The following is a 19,529-nucleotide window of genomic DNA, read 5'->3' on the forward strand; positions in this document are numbered from 1 at the left end:
ATCCCCAAATTAAGTACGATTAATACTCTTATGAAGGAATATTAATACTCCTGTGTTCAGGAGACATTCTTCATGTGTTCTTTTTTGAAAGACTAGTGTGATACAGCCAGGAAGTAAAACTGCTTCTTGATCTTGGGGAGAGGGGAGCTCTAGAGTTCTACTTAATGGTCAGAAGAAAGGTTTTAGAATCTTTTATGTCTATATGCAAAACTGAATTTGAAGTGAATTCAGAAGGATAGAAAAATGTTCAGGTCTGTTCCCTTCCTCCCATCTCAAAGCAGGATAATTTTACACGCTCACAGTGAGAAGGACCTTTATCAAAAAGTTCCCAAACAATAAATGTTGGTGTGGATGTGGAGAGATAGGAACACTCATATACACTGCTCGTGGGTCTGCAAACTAGTACAACCTCTGTGGAAAGTAATATGGAGATACCTCAAAGAGAACAAGAACTACCATTTGATCCAACAATCCCATTACTGGGCATCTACCCAAAGGCAAAAAAGACATTCTATAAAAATGACATCTGCACTGGAATGTTTATAGCAGCACAAGTCACAATTGCAAAGATGTGGAAACAACCCAAGTGCCCATCAATGCATGAGTGGATTAATAAAATGTGGTATCTGTATACCATGGAGTACTACTCAGCCACAAAAACAGTGGTGATCTAGCACCTCTTGTATCATCCTGGATGGAGCTGGAGCCCATTCTACTAAGTGAAGTATCACAAGAATGGAAAAACAAGCACCACATGTATTCCCCATTAAATTGGCATTAACTGATCAACACTTACGTGCACATATAGTAGTAACATTCACTGGGTGTCGGGCAGGTGGTGGGGGGAGGAGGGGATGGGTATGAACACACCTAATGGGTGCAGTGTGCACCGTCTGGGCGATGAACACGCTTAAAGCTTTGACTCGGGTGGGACAAAGGCAATATACGTAACCTAAATATTTGTACCCCCATAATATGCTGAAATAAGAAAAATAAGAAAATGACTTTCTTGTTCTTTGTACCTGTGTCATATCAGCTATTTCCTGGGTAGAAACCAGCCCTGTTCATGTATGAAAGGTGACTTGAGAACTCCTAAGAACAGTGGAAAGGCCGTAAGCCCTGGCTGTCACGGGATGTGGCAGAACAGAAGTTCCTGGTGAAGCAGCCACAGGCCTCCTCCTCTGCCTTTCGTCCTGGTGACAGAAGAGGGTCAGAATGGAGACTAGATAAATGTACTATTTCGCTTTACAGTTATTAGAGGACAGAGGCTGTTCCTCTTTGTGAGCCAAGCTTGGACCAGCGTGGCAGGGTGACGTGCCGGGTGTCGTAAGGGACTGAAGCACAGAGCTCCGCTAACCGGATCGTCGCTCTGTTCTGGGAAATTCTACCGCAGAGAACCCTGCCTTCTAGGAAAGGTCTCCTGGTAGGAGGCACCACGCAGGAGTGAAGCCGGGGCTGTGAGCAGGAGATAGAGAGTCAACCCACTTAATTAATCTGGTAGTTTCCATTGTTTGAGTAACCGCAATGGCCCTTGTAAGGGGTATTATTGTTGCTAAACTGTGATCCAAAATCCAGGCTTGGATCACAGAACGATCAGGTTCTAGTCAAGCAAAGTGATCAGTATAAATGAGTGTGTTTGGATAGTACTTTGGTGTTTGGAACTGTAAATACCTCTGCCTTTTTGCCTCTCTGCAATAAAGCAGTATCTCAGGTCGAGGGATTGATCGGAGAGGGATTGATCTGGCGGGTAACTGAGGCACAGACCAAGAATTTGTATCTTTTATGAGCAGTTGAACTGGGATGTTAGGACCAGAAAATCTACTGATTGTTCTCGTTTCCCAGGAATGCAGCAAGTACTTGTCATAAATCCACGACATACCCCCAGGCACGTGAGATTAACTCCGTGCTGTATACATGTGTAGGCATGTTGCCCCGAGCACGCACGTGTTTGCTTAATCCTAAGTGTGGCGCTTCAGGAAAGATGGCTTACCCTTCGGAAGGTGATGGGTTGGACGTGTGTTGTTCTCTCTGCAGACGCCGTCTTTGCATTCCAGCTGCGCAACCCGGTGCACAACGGGCACGCCCTGCTCATGCAGGACACCCACAAGCAGCTGCTGGACAGGGGCTACCGGCGCCCCGTCCTCCTCCTCCACCCCCTGGGCGGCTGGACGAAGGACGACGACGTCCCCTTGATGTGGCGCATGAAGCAGCATGCCGCGGTGCTGGAGGAAGGCATCCTGAACCCCGAGACGACAGTGGTGGCCATCTTCCCGTCCCCCATGATGTACGCCGGGCCGACCGAGGTAGACGCTTTCTAGATGCCGGTTGTCACCGCGGCTGTGTTAAGGCCACTCTCAGTAACACAGCTGGCGTCCCCAGCACACCTGCTGATTCTCCTCTGATGCGTAGGTCGATTCCAGACATTCAGCCCCCCTGGAGTGCTGTCCTCCGTCGGGGATGTTCCCCAGAGGCACCCCCCAAAGAGGGGAGACGGGGAGAAGGCTCTCTTGCTCTCCTGGTGGGTCTTGGTCCCGGCTGTGAAAGAGGGACCGTTCCCTGCAGACAGGGCTGGGTGAGGTCGGGAAGGAGTGTCGCAAGCTCCTCTTCTGACCACCGGCTGTGCGACGGGTACAGCCCCGACACCTCTGATCTCGTCCTTTGTTTAACTCGGTCCTAGGGCATTCTCCCCAAGGGACAGATTTGGTCTCATGTTTGCTTCTGCTGAATTTTGGAAAGGTAAAGGGATTTCGGTGTGAAGAAAAGCATGGTGCCTTTAAAAAAAAAAAACATCTGCCAGGCACGGTGGCTCACGCCTGTCATCCTAGCACTCTGGGAGGCCTAGGCGGGAGGATCGCTCAAGGTCAGGAGTTTGAGACCAGCCTGAGCAAGAGCGAGGCCCCGTCTCTACTAAACATAGAAAGAAATTAGCTGGACAACTAAAAATATATAGAAAAAATGAGGCAGGCATGGTGGCGCATGCCTGTAGTCCCAGCTACTCGGAAGGCTGAGACAGGAGGATCGCTTGAGCTCAGGAGTTTGAGGTTGCTGTGAGCGAGGCTGACGCCACGGCACTCTAGCCTGGGCTTTCAGAAAATATTTGTTGTATAAGGAACTTGCTTAAAGACAGTCAGTAAGGGGCAAAGCTAGGATTCAAATCTAGGACGTCCTGACTCTGAAGTCTGTGTTCTTAAACCAGATACACCATCGCTGAAGGCTGCTTTACATTCTCTTGTTTAAAGCAGATTAACTTTTCAGTAGGTTGTAAGTTGACTCCCAACAGGCATTCTTGGAAGAGGTACATGTATTTTATTTATTCATACCTACCTGTTAAATTTAAAAAGTCTTCTCATAGGAAAAACATTCATTAACATGTAAATTGAAATTATTCCGGTCACCTGCAGGAGAATGTTGACTCCATGTTTGATCTGTTTACATTTAATTTACACATATGACCTCTAGAAGTGGTCGGAGAGGCAATTTTCTGGTAATTTTACAAGACTTGAAATCAGAACTGGCCATTTACCAGTTTGTTCTGTGACTCATAGTGGTGCTTAATTTTTATGAGCTTTAGTTTCCTTTTTCGTTTTAAAAAGGCAAAACAAATTGGATTAAATAATCTGAGCTTCCTTACATATTAAAATTAAGCCATTCATTCCCAGTTTATCAACCTTTTGGTACTTGAATGATAGACATGAATATTTAATGAACAAATTAAGTTCACTTAAGTTCAGAGAACTTAAGACTGTCTTTTTAATTTTTTTAATTTAAAAAATGTTTTTCTTTAGAGCTGGGGCCTGGGCCAGACTGGATTGCTGCGGGGAGATCATAGCTCACTATAGCCTCAAACTCCTGGGCTCAAGCGATCCTCCTGCCTCAGCCTCCTGAGCAGCTGGAATTACAGGTGTGAGCCACTGCACCTGGCTGCCCTTTTAATTTAGCTCAGTGTAAGCACCTTCAAATTTGCAGGAGGCAGAAAAGATTTTCCATTTCAGTGAAGCTGCAAAGTGATTAATTGATGATAAAATTTTGACTGCCTCGTTATAAAAATTCTGGGTCTGAACTAGCAGAGGTTTTGAGTGTGTCTGCTGTCTAGGGGCAGAAAGGAATGACCAGAATTTTCATGAAGGGCTAAATCTGACGGTGGGTGGAGGAAAAGGTAGCCTTATATGTAGGGGACAAACATCTGTTAGCATCATATTTTGCCGCCATCTTCATACAGAAATATTGCAGCTCACTGCAAGCAGCAGCAATGCTAGTATAGAAAAAGAAGTAGCTGTAAAACTTGGGGTCCTTTCTATTCAACTGGCAAGTGGGGAAAGAGAACTAGGATAGTGTGGGGGGGGGCTCAGGGAGGGGGACTTTTAATGGACAGCATTTGGAAGTGCTGCCTGTCACTTTGGTTGTCATTCCTTTGACCAGCGCTCAGCCGTGTGGCCGCGCTGCGGGGGAAGATGGGAATTGTGTTCAACTATGTGCTCATGAAGAAGGATAGAACAAAGTATGTGAAACACACGTACATGGAAAACTAGCAAGTGGAGAAAAAGCAACCATTAACTCTAGGAAAATTAAACGGTATGAGGAAAGGAATAAAATAATAAAGGTAATGGCTAACATTTATTATGTACTTACTGTGCCCCAGGTACTATTCTAAGTCCTTACATGTTTCATCTATTAATTTTCCTAAAAATTCTACGAGATAAATGTCCTTATAATCCCCATTTTGCAGATGAATATTTATTTCACCAAACTTGTTGACATCTCTGTTATCTACTGGGTAAATGGGGTTGGAAATAGGGAAAGTGGAGTAGGAGCCACGCATCGTATTTTATAGTAGGAAATCTAGGAAATCTAAATGATGTGGAAATAATGCCTGTGTTGAAACAGTCAAGACGAAGCAGTGTGAGCATACTGTGTGCAAATAGGGAGGTAAATACCAGCAGAAATAACGTAAAAAGTTGAAACCCCTCCAGGCAGCAATGCAAGTATGAGGTGTGGAGTTGTCCTCTTCCTCTGGCACTTTCTAAACTATGTTGATAAACATATAACTGCCTGGTATAAGAGAAAGTGTTAAGGGAGATAAAATGAAAACAAAACGATAAAAGATGTTTTTGGTTATTCATGTGTTATTTTCATATAGAACAGCGATGGTTATGTAAATCACTAAAAATGGAGCCTCACTCCAAAAGGGAGCTAAAACCAAATTTCCAGGCCTGGGTTTGTCCTAAACTTTATTGGCCAAGTCACTTAACCTTTAAGGGCTTCGCCTTCTTCAGATTTTAATGAGAGGGTTGAACTAGAGATGGATGGTCTCATCTAGTCTAGGTTCTAAAGTTTCACTATTTCTAGGTGTTACACTAATTTTTGATTTTAAACAATAGATCTTAATGTGAAAATGTAGGGCTTCAAAGCTAGCTTTGGATGCTGCATGGCTGTTTACTTCCAACCAACCCCTTTTTTTGTTCGTAGCTAGTACCAGGTAGTAGTCACTTAGTTCCATGATTGTGTCAGTACCAGTTTATGTGAGTGCTCATATAACTTGTCATCTTCATCCAGTAGACTTTTTTAACCTGTTAAAGTATAATGGAGAAAAGGTCTTACGTCGTAAGTGTGCATACAGCTCCGTGAACTTTACAGCGAGCCCACCCTGGTCGCCAGCACCCAGATTTTGCCGGATCAAGAAACAGAACATTCCCATCAGCCCAGAAGTTCCTTTCAGTTGCTTCTCTCCGAGGGTCAACCGCTGTCCTCACTTCTAGCCTCGTAGCTTAGATTTTGAATTGTATAAATGACATCTAGCAGTTGTGTAAAACTATACACATAGGCACATGTACATTTACGTGTCTAAGTAACTAATACATGCACATATACATCCATACATGTTTATGCTGTTTTAGGGGTTTTGGGGTTTTTTTTCGGTCTAATTTTGTTTCCGGTTTCCCAAGATGATACATTTAAACTTGTTGACATTTCCTACCCATAGATAATGATTATATAAAAAGCATATGTCTTTGTTATCCATTTGCTACTTTTAAGTGCTTGGTCATAAAACAATAGTTCTCTAAAGCGAAAACCGTAATTCTAGGTCCAGTGGCATTGCAGAGCGCGGATGGTTGCGGGCGCCAACTTCTACATCGTTGGGCGAGACCCCGCTGGCATGCCTCACCCAGAAACGGGGAAGGATCTTTATGAGCCGACCCACGGCGCCAAAGTGCTGACAATGGCCCCTGGCCTAATCACCCTGGAAATAGTTCCCTTTCGGGTTGCGGCTTACAACAAGAGGAAGAAGCGTATGGACTACTATGACTCCGAACAGTAAGTTCTCCGTTCTCGGCACAGATCTGTAAAACACGGCGGCCGGAGCTGGTCCCAGGGCTTTCGTGTATTGTCTCATCTTTACAGCTGTGCTAATGACAGGCTTTGCTGCACCCGTTTCAGAGAAAGGCAAACTCAGGGAAAAAAAACTAAATGCTCAATATTCTAGAAGTTAGGAGTACAAAACGAAATTGAATCTAGTTTCATAGTTCATGGTATCAGGAATTTTGTTTTGAGGTCTTTAAGAAATAGAAGTATTGACATTTCTCTGTGTACCGTATCTGCTGGAGCTTGCTGAGCATAACAAGTCATCCAAGGACTTAGTGATGCTTGCTCTGGTTCGCCCAGGGCATCTGTGTGAACAGAGTTTAGCTGATAGTGGTGCAATCACTGTATGATAGGTACTGGCCTCATTGTTTACAGGTATTAAATTATTTACAGGTTGAGCACTCCTTATGTGAAATGCTTGAGATCAGAAATATTTCAGATTTTGGAATACATATATATATATAATGAAATATCTTGGGAATGGGACCCAAATCTAATCTTGAAATTCATTTATTTCATATATTCCTTATACATATAGCCTGAAGTCAATGTTATACAGTATTTTTAATGATTTTGTGCATGAAATAAAATTTGTGTACATTGTACCATCAGAAAGCATAGGTGTCAGGTGAGAAATTTTCTATTTGTGGCATTAAGTTGCTGCTCAAAAAGTTTCAGGTTTTGCATTTTTGGATTAGGGGTGCTCAACCTGTATTTCTCACGACAATCTGTAAGGTAGGTGCTTTTATCCCCATTGTATAGATGAGTAACCTGAGGCCTAGAAAGGTCCAATACCTTGTACAGGGTCACAGAACTAGCCCGACTGTTGACCCCAAGCGGTCTGGCTGCAGAGTCTGTGCTCTTAATCACTAACAGCACAGCTTCCTTCTTCAAAGATCCTAGGAGGAGCGAAAAAACCAAGTTTTTAGCACAAATTATTGAGCATATATTTATCTCCTTTTGACTGGTAAAATAGTATTAATTTGTATGTATAGATAATACCCATAGGTAGTATACTTTCTAAGTTTATGGCCGTGTGAAGCTGTAGAATCTGAAGTTACGGGTTCTGGCCCCATCCTTGCTGTGTGACTCCAGGGTCCTAAGTCTTTTCTGCCCTTGTTTCCTCCTCTCCGGACAATGGCAGTGCATGAGCTCCAAATCTGTAGCTGTTTCCACGACCTGTAGCACCGAGTTGTTTCTGTACCTTAGTAGGTGCTTGTACTGTGAGTTGTTTTGTTGATTGACGTTTATTTAGTAAACGTTTAGTGCTGCTTTTTTAGTACAAATCGCAATTCACATTCAGCAAATAAAACAGATAGTTACTTTTTTATTTCTGTTTTATCAGTGTCAGCTCCGCTGACAGGTACCAATTGGAAACTGACTACGGCCTCGTAACCTTTAATCTCAAAGTTCTCCCCCTTTTTACAGTCGGCTCTGTATTGAAAAATAACGCCAGCCCTGACCCTGGGTTCTCATTTGGTGTGGTTCATTTTCTAATGGTGGGGACAGGAAAGAAAAAGAAACCCGTTAAAAATTAAAACAGTCTCTTATCTCTAAAAGGACATAGAGTTTGTGGTCATTTGATTTCTTTGAGATAAATGATAAATTGTCTGGATAAAGAAATACTGTTACTACCAGTGGAGATTGGGGGACTTGTTGGTTTCTCATTTAATGGCATAAATAATTCTGGAGACAACGCACACTTTTAGATGGTAGCAGATTTTTCTGAGTGATGAACTGTAGCTGAGTCTCATGAGACCGAATGAACAGAAAAGGCAAGTGTAAAAGGATTCCTGACTGTTCCTTAGGGCCAAGGTGTGGAGTTCAAAAAAGGAGCCGTCCTAGTCTGCATTTTCTGAAGATCTGAAATGTGGCCCAGATCAGTATACTTCTAAACCACAGCAGGAGAAGAATCTGTAACAAACTAAAACATTTTTGCCCGTGTGCAAAATCAGGTTTGCCAACATTCAGAAATAGTTCTAAATCATGTGGGGATTTTTTTGTCGTAAAAAATTAAAAAAAAAAAATCCATAGATATATATCTATTTATGTGTCTATATATATATACGTGCACACACACTCTGATTTCACTGTCTAAAAAATGCAGCTGTAAAAGTGGCGTGCTGAAAGTTGTAAATAGAATTTTTCTACCAAAGGGATTCCTTAGAAGCTTTAAAAAAGCAGAATTTTAAGCAAAACAAAAGCAACTATAGTAAATTTTGAACTGGTTTATCACAAAAGGTGATTGAAACCTTTAAGTTGATCATTAAGGAAAGTAAAAAAAAAAGTTTTGGGTATAGTTCTGCCCTTTTGTGGTTAAAATTATGTAAGTCACTATGAAAGATTGTAATTTATTTAGTCCGGGGAGAGGCCTACACATTTGTGATTCTTTTAAAAGCTCCCCGCCCTAAAGCCCCCAGAGGAGGCCCGCAGTGTCTTCCTACGGATCCGTAAGGCATACAGCGTCAGATGGAAGGCTAGGCCCAGCAACCGTTTGCGTCTCACCTAGCGTGGGAATTATTTGTTTAGTTTGTGTACAAGAGATTATGAGCAAATCTTGTTCTGAGAGTTAGGATTAACCGCATCAGATCACCGATATAATGGCAGGAGAGAGCAAGGAGAGAGAAATAAAATCATTTTGCTGGTGGCTAAATATTTAAAACTTAGGTGAGTTTCCATTTTGATGAGTTAAGAAAACAAAACCAAATTAAAAAGAATTGAGTTTTTTTTCCTTTTTTTTTTACACTTCTTGTGCTGGTATGTTTCATTGCTGTGGTTTCTTTGCATGATCAGCTGGTTTAATCACACGCAGGACCCTAAAACCCATATGTATGCAGTTGACTGATGTGCTAATAAGCCCTTGATAACTTTGATGTTTTGTTAAATCTGTGTAGTATTGCTTTAAGTCTCTCTTTTAATCATTCAAAAGCTAAATAATTACATCAGTTCTCATAAGATTTTCCAAAGATGAATTCTATATTAGTTGCATGAGTGGCTCATTTCCTTGGAATTTTTTTGGGTTACCAAATCTTAATAAGTTATAACTTGGGAAGCCTTAAAACTGCCTTAGTTTTCTAACTTTGTGTTCAAATATAATTAAGTTGATGGGAATATGTTGGAAAATGATTAAAATTTTGTGGAAAGGCGATAGTCTTTGATGTTGTGACAAAATACCATTATTAATTATGCACATATGAGGTTGTCTTACTTTTGATTAATGGATGTTACTCAATGCCAGCTTTTATGTAATTATTGATTTTGTAGCTTTTGATTTGATTAAATACCAGTGTAAGACCAGGCTTGGGGGGGAAAAAACAAACTTATGAATGTTTCAGGGAAGATATTATTGATAGGAATTATGATAAAAATCATCTGTTTATATTTAAGAAGTTAAGGAGGTTCATATTAGCTGTAACAGGGACTCAAGGAAATTTAGTTTTAGGACCACAAGATTAAAGCTCATTCTTTCAGATATTACAAACAAACTTTTAGAGGTAATTCAATTACCTTATTGATATTTTTTTCCCGCCTTTATGAAGTAAATCTTTGTATTTGAGTAGATAAATGAAAAATTACTCAGATTACTGAAATAGCAAACTCAAAGAGACAGTACACATGAGTGAGAGTGCCTTGGGGAAGTGGGTAAATGAAGGGATAGGAAGTAAATGTTTGTTGTCTGGTTATTTCCACATTTTCAATAAAGTATTGCTTTTATGCTTTTAATGCTAGAGTATACCTTAAGTCATGTACTATTAGTGCCATTTTTTTTTTTTATTTTAAATTTTATTCGAGACAGAGTCTCACTCTGTCACCCAGGCTAGAGTGCCGTGGCGTCAGCCTAGCTCACAGCAACCTCAAACTCCTGGGCTCAAGCGATCCTCCTGTCTCAGCCTCCCGAGTAGCTGGGACTACAGGCATGCGCCACCATGCCCGGCTAATTTTTTCTGTATGTTTTTAGTTGTCCAGCTCATTTCTTTCTATTTTTAGTAGCGACAGGGTCTCGCTCTTGCTCAGGCTGGTCTCGAACTCCTGAGCTCAAACGATCCACCCGCCTCGGCCTCCCCGAGTGCTAGGATGACAGGAGTGAGCCACCTCGCCCGGCCTATTAGTGCCATTTTTAAAAACACTCTAGTTGTGGCATCCTTAAAAGGCCTTTTCAGATGTTTCCCTTCTTTTATATATTTTCCACGGGAGAGCTCGTCTACTCTGGTTTCTGTGGGGGGGACTCTTCAACCTGTACTTCAGCGTTTCCCAGTTGCTAACTGTATTCATTTTCTGTGACTGTGTAACGAAGCACCACAAACTTAGTGGCTTAAAACAACACCTGCTTGTTACCCACACTGGGTTCTTTAGGCCAGAAAACCGTGGGCTTGACAGGCTTCTCTGGCCCGCTGGGCTCTGGTCTGAAGGCTCTGGAAAGACTCCGCTTACAAGCCGATCCTTGTTAGCAGAGTTCAGTTCCTTGCAGTGTAGGACTGAGGTCCCCGTCTCCTTGCTGCCTGTTGGCTGAGGATTGCTCTCTGCCCCCGCAGGCTACTTTATGTCCTTCCTTGGGCCCCCTCATGTCAGCGATAGAAGCCCCTCAGGTTGAATCACTCTTGTGCTTCAGATCTCTCTGACTTGCCTTCTGCTGCCAGCTGGGAACAGTCTTTGCTTTGAAAGGGCTCCAGTGACTGGCTTATCCACCCAGAGAATTTTCCTATTTCAAGGTCGACTGATTAGTAAACTTAATTCCATCTGCAAAGTCCCTTTTGCTGTGCCCCAAGATCTCACAGTAGTAACACCAGGGAGCACAGGTCACTGGGGCCGTGTTAGAATAATGTCTGCAACACCAGTGGACATTTCTGTGTCGATGTCTTCATTTCACTGAGAATGTCCAAAACTAACTTTACCTTTACCAACTGTCTCCAAATCCTCAATTCCTTTAGTTATTTTTTCTTCCCATTATGTAGAACCTTAAAGTCCTTTATCTTTTTACCTCACTCTGCACCTTCAAGTCTTGTCATCTTGACCGTTGAAGTATTTCTTGTATGAATTCTTTCTTTCCCTTTCTTGCTATGCAGTCTTTGCAACATATAAGTATTTCTGTTAGGGTATTGGGGAATTGTCTTTTCCATTAATTCATAAAATGCTTTTGGTTTTTTTTTTTTAAATTAATTTTGATGTTTCTTCTGAAAACTTAGAAATCTGACTGTAACTACATGAATTTACCAATGAGTCTATCCTTTATTTGTAGATTTTGTACATATTTTATTGTAGGGAATTACTTCATGGCTGTTAATAGATAAGAGCTAATTTAAAATGTATTGTATTATCTTCTTTGATTTAGTATACATTTGAATCATAATTAGGCATAATATTACTATGTGTATATATATATATATTTTTTTTTTTTTTTTTGAGACAGAGTCTCACTCTGTTGCCCCGGCTAGAGTGAGTGCCGTGGCATCAGCCTCGCTCACAGCAACCTCAAACTCCTGGGCTCAAGCGATCCTCCTGCCTCAGCCTCCCCAGTAGCTGGGACTACAGGCATGCACCACCATGCCTGGCTAATTTTTTCTCTATATATTTTTAGTTGGCCAGATAATTTCTTTCTATTTTTAGTAGAGATGGGGTCTCGCTCTTGCTCAGGCTGGTCTCGAACTCCTGAGCTCAAACGATCCGCCCACCTTGGCCTCCCAGAGTGCTAGGATTACAGGCGTGAGCCACCGCGCCCGGCCATATTTTTGAAAATCAAATTATGTATTATATTTCATGTATACTGGATCTTGTATTGAAGTCAATATATTGAAGTTAGCATAAAACTGATCTTGCTTTGCATTATTCATTACTCATGGAGTCTTTACTATGCAGGTGCCATCGCTAGGTGTGGGCACTAAGTTGAAAACAGGCAGATACTGTCATTGCCCTCATGGGACTTAAAGCAGACAGATAATAAACTGCTGACAACACAATTAAGGGTGGCACGCGTTTGGCAGAAGACAGTGGGAAACCGTTAGCACGTGTCTGACCAGTCTGGGCCACCAGGGATGGGTTCCTGGAGCAAGTGACATTTGGCCTGAGCCCCCAAAGATGCATAGGCATTTCTCTGGTGACAAAGGGAGTAACAGCATTCTGGATAAAAGGATCAGCACATGCCAAGATCCTGGGGTGAGCAGGATCACAGGAGGTTTGGAAAGCAGGCCAGGGCAGGGTAGAACAGAGAGTCAAGGGAGGAAGATGAGATAGTTAGGGGCCAGATAATTCTTTGACAGGTAGGAACTGAAATAGATGGGACATTTTAAAGATGATGTTGTTACAGTGTGGATTGGACATAAGGAAGTTAGGTTTCTGGTAATGAGGTTGGTTAGACTTACAGATTGACTTTCCCAAGAAATGAACTAAAAATGTTAGATAAAATAACACATTTTCCTAAAAGTACTGTAGAGCTGACAGTTGATGAGAACTAAAAGGCCCAAAACATTGAGTGAATGCCAGGACTTCAGGTAAGCTGAGCATTGACGCTGCTTTTGCCCTGGTGGGCCCTGCAGACTTGAGCGTCGATTTTCTTGGCTCATATTGTAGGTGCGAATAGAAAACAGCTCTGGTTCTGACCAACTGGGGAGTCCAACAGGAGACAACCCCCTTCAGCCGAGTCTCCTGCCCACCTTCGGGGTAAGGGAGAACCTGAAGTCAACCCAGTTCATTCCTTTACTCCAGAAGACTAAGAAGAGCTTTGAGCTTTAGGCTCAGAAGCTCAAAGTTCTGCCCAAATGGGCCCAACTTACGTTACACGGATGATATTAAAACAAATAAACAAAAAACTTTCAAGCCATGCAGTTAGTTTAAGATGGTTCCCGCTTAGGCATGCCTCGAAGCATTCAGCAGAAGGAAACATAAACTCTCCCTAGAGCACTACACCTTCATCCTAGGCCTTGCCTTACTCCTATAAATAATTAGATAAATTTAATGAACAGTTTTAGTCAAATATGGCAAACTGTACAAGGAGACAAAGCACTACAAGCAAGGAAAACGGAAACTGCAGTCTCCGAAGTATACCTGCAGAGACTTCTCACACCAGAGGTACCAGACCTGGATTACAAAGTGATTATACGTGTTCTGTTCATAAAACCAAAGACCAGTTTGAAACTATCTGCTCCGAACATAAAAGTATAAACATGATCTAGCAGTTTATAACCAGAAAGATAGGGGAGGCCAGTGTGAAGGCCTGGATCAGTGCAGGCAAGAGTTAAAATGGCAGCCTAGGTTGGGTGGGTTGCAGCAGGGAGACTGGAGGAGACGCTTGGGCTCAGAACATCGGAAGTGGACACGATCAGTAGGCCCGGCGGCATAACTGCTGTATTACATGAAGGCTGGTGTTTTGTTCTTAGCAATGACATAAATCTAATCCCCATTTTAAAACAAACAGTAACAACCAAAAAAAAAAAAAAAATCAATTTATTTCAGTATTCTCCTCTGGAATTCCAGATGTGGCGGGCAGAGGTTTTTAATGGAAAGAATTGTAGGTGGAAAAGTGTGGTGGAATTAGTGTAGGATTTGTGTTGCTCACATCATTCTTCTATGCAAGGTAAACTTTAAGTTTTCTGTAACAAGTGTTTTGATTCTACTGCTTCTGCATGTCACAAAACAGCTCATAAATAAGATTTTGTGTATTTTGCACCCTTATGCGTATTTATCAGTGGAAGATCATTTCCTCCCCAGTTTTTATGGCGAACTTCCTTTAGTCAGTAATGAAATAGATGACATGGAAATGTACATTATGTCCTTCATAAAGAGTATGAAAGCATTTAAAAAGAGAAAAATAACACCTATGCCATCAGCACTATTTTTAGTTTGCTTTATTCTCTGTCTATGCATTCATTTAACACAATTGAGCACAGCTGAGTTTATAACAGAATTTTTGTTTCCCGCTTTTTAATTTATTTACTTTTCATGAACATCTTTCCATGCTACTAGAAGTTCTTTGAAACTTTTTAATGGCTCCTTGTCAGTGTCTGGTGCTATACTTTGCCTGTGCCACAGGTCCCGATGGTTTCACTTGAGTGAAGAAGTGTGTGAGGCTTCCTCCCTGCTGCAGAAGAGACGTCCTCACAGCACACTCGTGTCCTTGGGCGTCACTGAGGGCAGGTGACATCCATCTGCTTCCCCATCTCTTCCCACTCCTTTCTCCAGAAAACATGGCGTGTAGTTTTTCCTGTATCTGTACCTTCAAATGCAACACTCTTGAGATCTGCCATAATCGCCCACATTCTAGAGCTGTGCTGTGCCGGTCTTTGAGCTTCCTGACCGCAGAGTTCTAGGAGGAAGTAGCCACAGGTTTTATGTCTCACACCTTGATGTTTCCTCTCACCTGCTTTTCTTTTTTCCTGTGACTTTTGGGATCTTATTTTTCTGATGTTTTCTGCCCCTTTTGGAGGAGGGTGGGATTTACTTTTTAATAGAAGTATTATCAAACCAGAATTTCTTCCCTATTAGCGTACCACTTAGCAGGGTTTCTCACCCTCAGCAGTGTTGGCATTTGGAGCCAGGTAATTCTTTGTTCTAGGGAGGCCGTCTTGTGTGTTGTAGGATGTTTGCCCTAGCAACGGGCAAGGGGGTGACAGAATAATCTCTGTTGAGAATCATTGGTTTATAGCAATATTGGTATATTGGGGGGCCTTATGTTCATCTTGATCATTTCATCATTATTGACAAGTCAAAAAAGGTTCCTTTTTTTTTTTTTTTTTTAACACTTCAGAGATTCTTTTTTTACTTTCATGTTTGGAACTGAGCTAAGCATTTTGAGGATATGAGAAGTGCTGGTTTCTAAATAAACAAGGATAGTCACGTGTCTAAACAGTAGGTGGCAAATAATGAACAAAGAAATTCTGGTGACAAACACAAAGGAAATTAATATCCTTAGAGCAATGTCCTTGTTATCTAGAAATCAGTACATGGGTTCACTTAATTAAGGGATACCATTTTCCAAAACTCTTTGAAAATGTGTTATTTCTGTCTGTGTGACCTCCTGTCTTTAAAGGCACTGTTCCGGAAACAGCACCCCGGGACATCAGTGGGGTGCCCAGAGCGGTCCACGGTGGCCTTATGAGAGGCGAGGTTAATACAACCAAAGTTCAGCCATACGTCTCATACCAGATCATTTTATTTGGGTGACTGGGCATCCGAGAGCTTCTGGCTTTAGCTTTCTGAAAGTGTGGGTCCCTTCCTGAGTAATCAGAGGCTTCTTTCAGAAGCAGATGAAAAGTGATGTACCTTCTCCCAGTGGAAAGCACAGAAGGCCCAAATTTTGCACATCACAGTATTTACAGATGCCTTTGAAACTGTCCACTGGCACTCAGCCAAAGACCCCTGTTCCACACTCTGGAAGATGACAGATTTCATGACCCCTTATGGTAAAGGAAATTGAGTTTCTTCTGCCGTACACTGCAGGGAAAGTGGAAATTCATTACTGGACTGAATGACAGGAGCTGTTCTCTGGCCTTTATGTTTAAGACGGGGGTGCTGGGAGGAAAACATGATGAATTTTAAGGACTTTGGTTAATTAGAGTCTAGATAATTACATTTTTCATGTATGTCAATTGGTCTTTGGTTTGAAAATAAAAATTTTTAAATTCGTCATGTATGATATTAACCAATGCTTTTTAGTCCCTGCAAAGAAAGCCATAAATATCTGTTTATCTTGTTTTGAGGAGAGACGTTTTAACCCCAGTCTTAAGAATTCTTAGTGTTTTGATGCATACAGATGATCTACTTTCAAGTTAGATAAAAAGTTAGATTTAAAATAGTCAATTAGATTTACTTATAAGTGACCACTGTTATTTTTAGTTCTGTCAAACAAGAAGTTCCCTTTTGCTTCTCTGAATTGCTCATTGTGTAGTTAGCATTTTTTAAAAACCTGGTCTAACTGAATATGGACCTTCAAAAGATACACTTGAGGGCCATCTGCCGACCCCGGCTCCTCTCCGTGTGAACGACTTGTTTTGGTGGCTCTGATGGCCACATATGTGGCATGAGGGACGGCAGATGGTTGTAAAGGTTCAAAATCTTCAGCAAGTGGCCAAGAGTCATTGTACTTCGGAGTCAGTCAAGATGCTGGCCACATGTGGTTAGTGTGTGATTTAGAATTTCACATAGTCTGCTGATGTTGGGTTTTTTTCCCCCTCCCTGCTGCTCTAACCTCTTCCCTTTTGTTTTTTTTTTTAAGAACTAGCAGTCTGTCTGCTGTAGATTATAAGAATTGGTAACCAAATGGTTTTGGGAAGTAAAAAAAAACCAAACATAATTATGTTTCTTTTTCCAGGTGCCATGGAAGATTGGTTAACTAGTATAATGAAATGTCCCTAATTAGAATTGCTTTGTAGCGAAAACCTAAGGTCCTTTATTTAGTAGCTTTTTCTGCTTGTGGCAGCTTCCTGATTACTCACAGGTAAAGTTCAGAGCTAATTTTAGATCATTCAAGAAATTCCTCATCTTTTATTTGATTATTTCTATAAAATAATATCCATTGAAAGATGCACTTGTGAAAAATATTTCATCGTGTAGCAGACAGTGACGCTTGTGTCAGTTCCCTGAAGCTCGATTCCGATAGGAAGTAAGATCCTTTTGGTGGCAGAGATAGAAGTACCAGCACGAGGCAGAGGGAATGTGTTTCCGTAGCCGGGGTGCAGTGGGACCAGCGCCCCGTGGAAGCAGAAACTCCCATTTCCTGGGATGAAGGAATGCTTGTGGCGCGCGGGCAGATGGAGCGTGAAATAGCTTCAGGAAAAGAGGTGCCCAGGGACCTTGGTTTAACAATGCAATTTCAGAAGGAATGCCAGCAAACTTCTGGATTTCAGACAGTTGGGCATTCGGGGGAAAGAAAGGACTTTAATGGGTCTGGCTTTTTCCCTTTAATCAAAAAGTTAAGGCAGAGTCATTCGGCAAGCTGCTCTTAACTTTTCTCGTTGCCAAACAGGCACTTCCTGCATGTTTCTTTTGTTGAAACCGAAGTTAAAATATACACGGGAAGAAAGCTTTAGGGTCGTACTTTCCTCAATGAAGCCGATTTAGGGAGCTGTAGGTGCACCTGCTAGGGAACTGAATCATTCGGTCAGTATTTTGTCAAGATTCTCAGCTAAACTAATATTCAGTTTTATGTCAGGTTGGAGCAAGCATTTTTAGATACAATTGGAAATGTATCTGGATCCCTCCCTAGCCGCTCAGCTCCCTCGACCTCCTTTCTGGCCTGTGCTTGCTCAGCCCTGTACTGAGGTGTAACTCTCTGGCCTGGTGCTGACGCATTCTCTTGTGAATTCTGTCCTGTGCACGTTCTTGCTGCCCTCAGAAGGCAGCCTGGCATCTTTATGGAGAAGGCTGAGACCACCGTGCATTAACCACCGAACTTTTCCTAACTCTAAATCATCACACTCTCTCTTCACCTTTAAAATTATTTAAAATCACTTTGGATAGAGACTTTTTAAAATAAGTTTTTACTCATTATGAAAATTATTGATAATAATTTGATATTATTTGCTTTTGATAATAATTGATAAAAATGATTATTGTAGAAAACTTCAGAAAACATGATGAATAGTGTGGTGTGTTTTGCTCATTGACAAATGTGAAATCAGATTGATGCTCACAAAATACTATGTTTTATCCAAGTTAGTTTTCATTAAGCTTGTTTAATGTAAACAGAAAGAACAAATGCTTTTTAAAAATTGCACTATCGGCCGGGTGCGGTGGCTCACGCCTGTAATCCTAGCACTCTGGGAGGCCGAGGCGGGAGGATCGCTCGAGGTCAGGAGTTCGAGACCAGTCTGAGCAAGAGTAGAGAACCCTGTCTCTACTGAAAATAGAAAAATTAGCTGGATATGGTGACACATGCCTGTAGTCCCAGCTACTCAGGAGGCTGAGGCAGGAGGATCGCTTGAGCCCAGGAGTTTGAGGTTGTTGTGAGCGAGGCTGACAGAATGAGACTCCGTCTCAAACCAAACAAAATAAAAAAACCAAACAACAAAAAAATTGCATTATAACTAAATTTCTAAAATTGTGAAATAATTTTCTTTTTTTTTCCCCCACTCTCTCTTTCAGCCATGAAGACTTTGAGTTTATTTCAGGAACACGAATGCGCAAACTTGCCCGAGAAGGCCAGAAACCTCCCGAAGGTTTCATGGCTCCCAAGGCTTGGACTGTGCTGACGGAATACTACAAATCCTTGGAGAAGGCTTAAGCCGTGAACCCAGTGATTCTACCTTTAATGCTTCACTGGGTAGCAAGAGGGGACCACGCTAGTCACTGTCGGCATTTATTCGTGGTGGTGTCTGTCCGGATGTGCTTCCTAAAAACAGACCGTTTTCCTTAACCAGCGTCACTTTGCGTCTGCCTTATGAGTTCTGTTTTGAACTAGTGTAACACGCTGCTGGTTTTAATGTATCTTTTCTGCTTATTATAGTTATATTCCTACAGTACGATTTCAAAATTTTGTCTTTTTATATTATATTTATGCTTCTGTTTCATGATTTTTTCAAGCTGTTATATTAGTTATAACCAATAGTACACATTGAATCTCACTTTTCATTCTTTAAAGAAAGAAAAAAAAAAAGACTCAACAATAAACTTGGCCAGACCTTGTTTTGGGAATTTAACAAGACATCTGTAGCAAGTAGATTTTTTTTTTCTACATTGAAAATAGAAGCTGCTTCCTTTCATCCTTCCAATCAGCTATTAATCTTTCAACTGTTATAATCTAAAATATTCTTATGATCTGTGTAAGTTCTGAATGAATTTCTTTATTCAATAAAATTAATTTTTTGGCTTCTTATTTGATACTTTTTATATTGCTTTGTTTACACACACTTTCCTCCTGGTGAAAAAGTTTCTCATGCGGAAGCAAAAATACAGGCATTTTTTTTATTACTGGAATGTAACACCTTGTTCCTTACGTGTGTTACATTGTGAAATCTTGGATAGCAGGAGCCTATGTTCCATCATTTTAAGTGGCAAAATAATAAAGCATTCTTAGTTCATCTAAAAACTCAACCAGTTTTACCAAATATCACTGTATTATTCTTTTTTTTTTTTTTTTTTTTTGAGACAGAGTCTCACTCTGTTGCCCAGGCTAGAGTGAGTGCCGTGGCGTCAGCCTAGCTCACAGCAACCTCAAACTCCTGAGCTCAAGCGATCCTCCT

The 19,529-nt window shown here is 41.4% G+C and overlaps 1 protein-coding gene across 1 annotated transcript in view; it reads left to right on the top strand.

Moving 5' to 3' along the window:
* PAPSS1 (3'-phosphoadenosine 5'-phosphosulfate synthase 1) overlaps nucleotides 1–19,162 on the top strand; it is a 68,838-nt gene extending 49,676 nt beyond the window's left edge. Inside the window, exons 10-12 of the mRNA XM_069459049.1 lie at nucleotides 2,035–2,303; nucleotides 6,083–6,312; nucleotides 18,433–19,162. Of these exons, the coding sequence (XP_069315150.1) occupies nucleotides 2,035–2,303; nucleotides 6,083–6,312; nucleotides 18,433–18,571 (638 nt within the window). The 3' untranslated portion in view covers nucleotides 18,572–19,162. The remainder of the gene's footprint in view (nucleotides 1–2,034; nucleotides 2,304–6,082; nucleotides 6,313–18,432) is intronic.
* The last annotated feature ends 367 nt before the right edge of the window (nucleotides 19,163–19,529 follow it).

The sequence above is a fragment of the Eulemur rufifrons genome, chromosome 26 (genome assembly GCF_041146395.1).
Source record: "Eulemur rufifrons isolate Redbay chromosome 26, OSU_ERuf_1, whole genome shotgun sequence".
NCBI classification, from domain to species: Eukaryota; Metazoa; Chordata; class Mammalia; order Primates; family Lemuridae; genus Eulemur; species Eulemur rufifrons.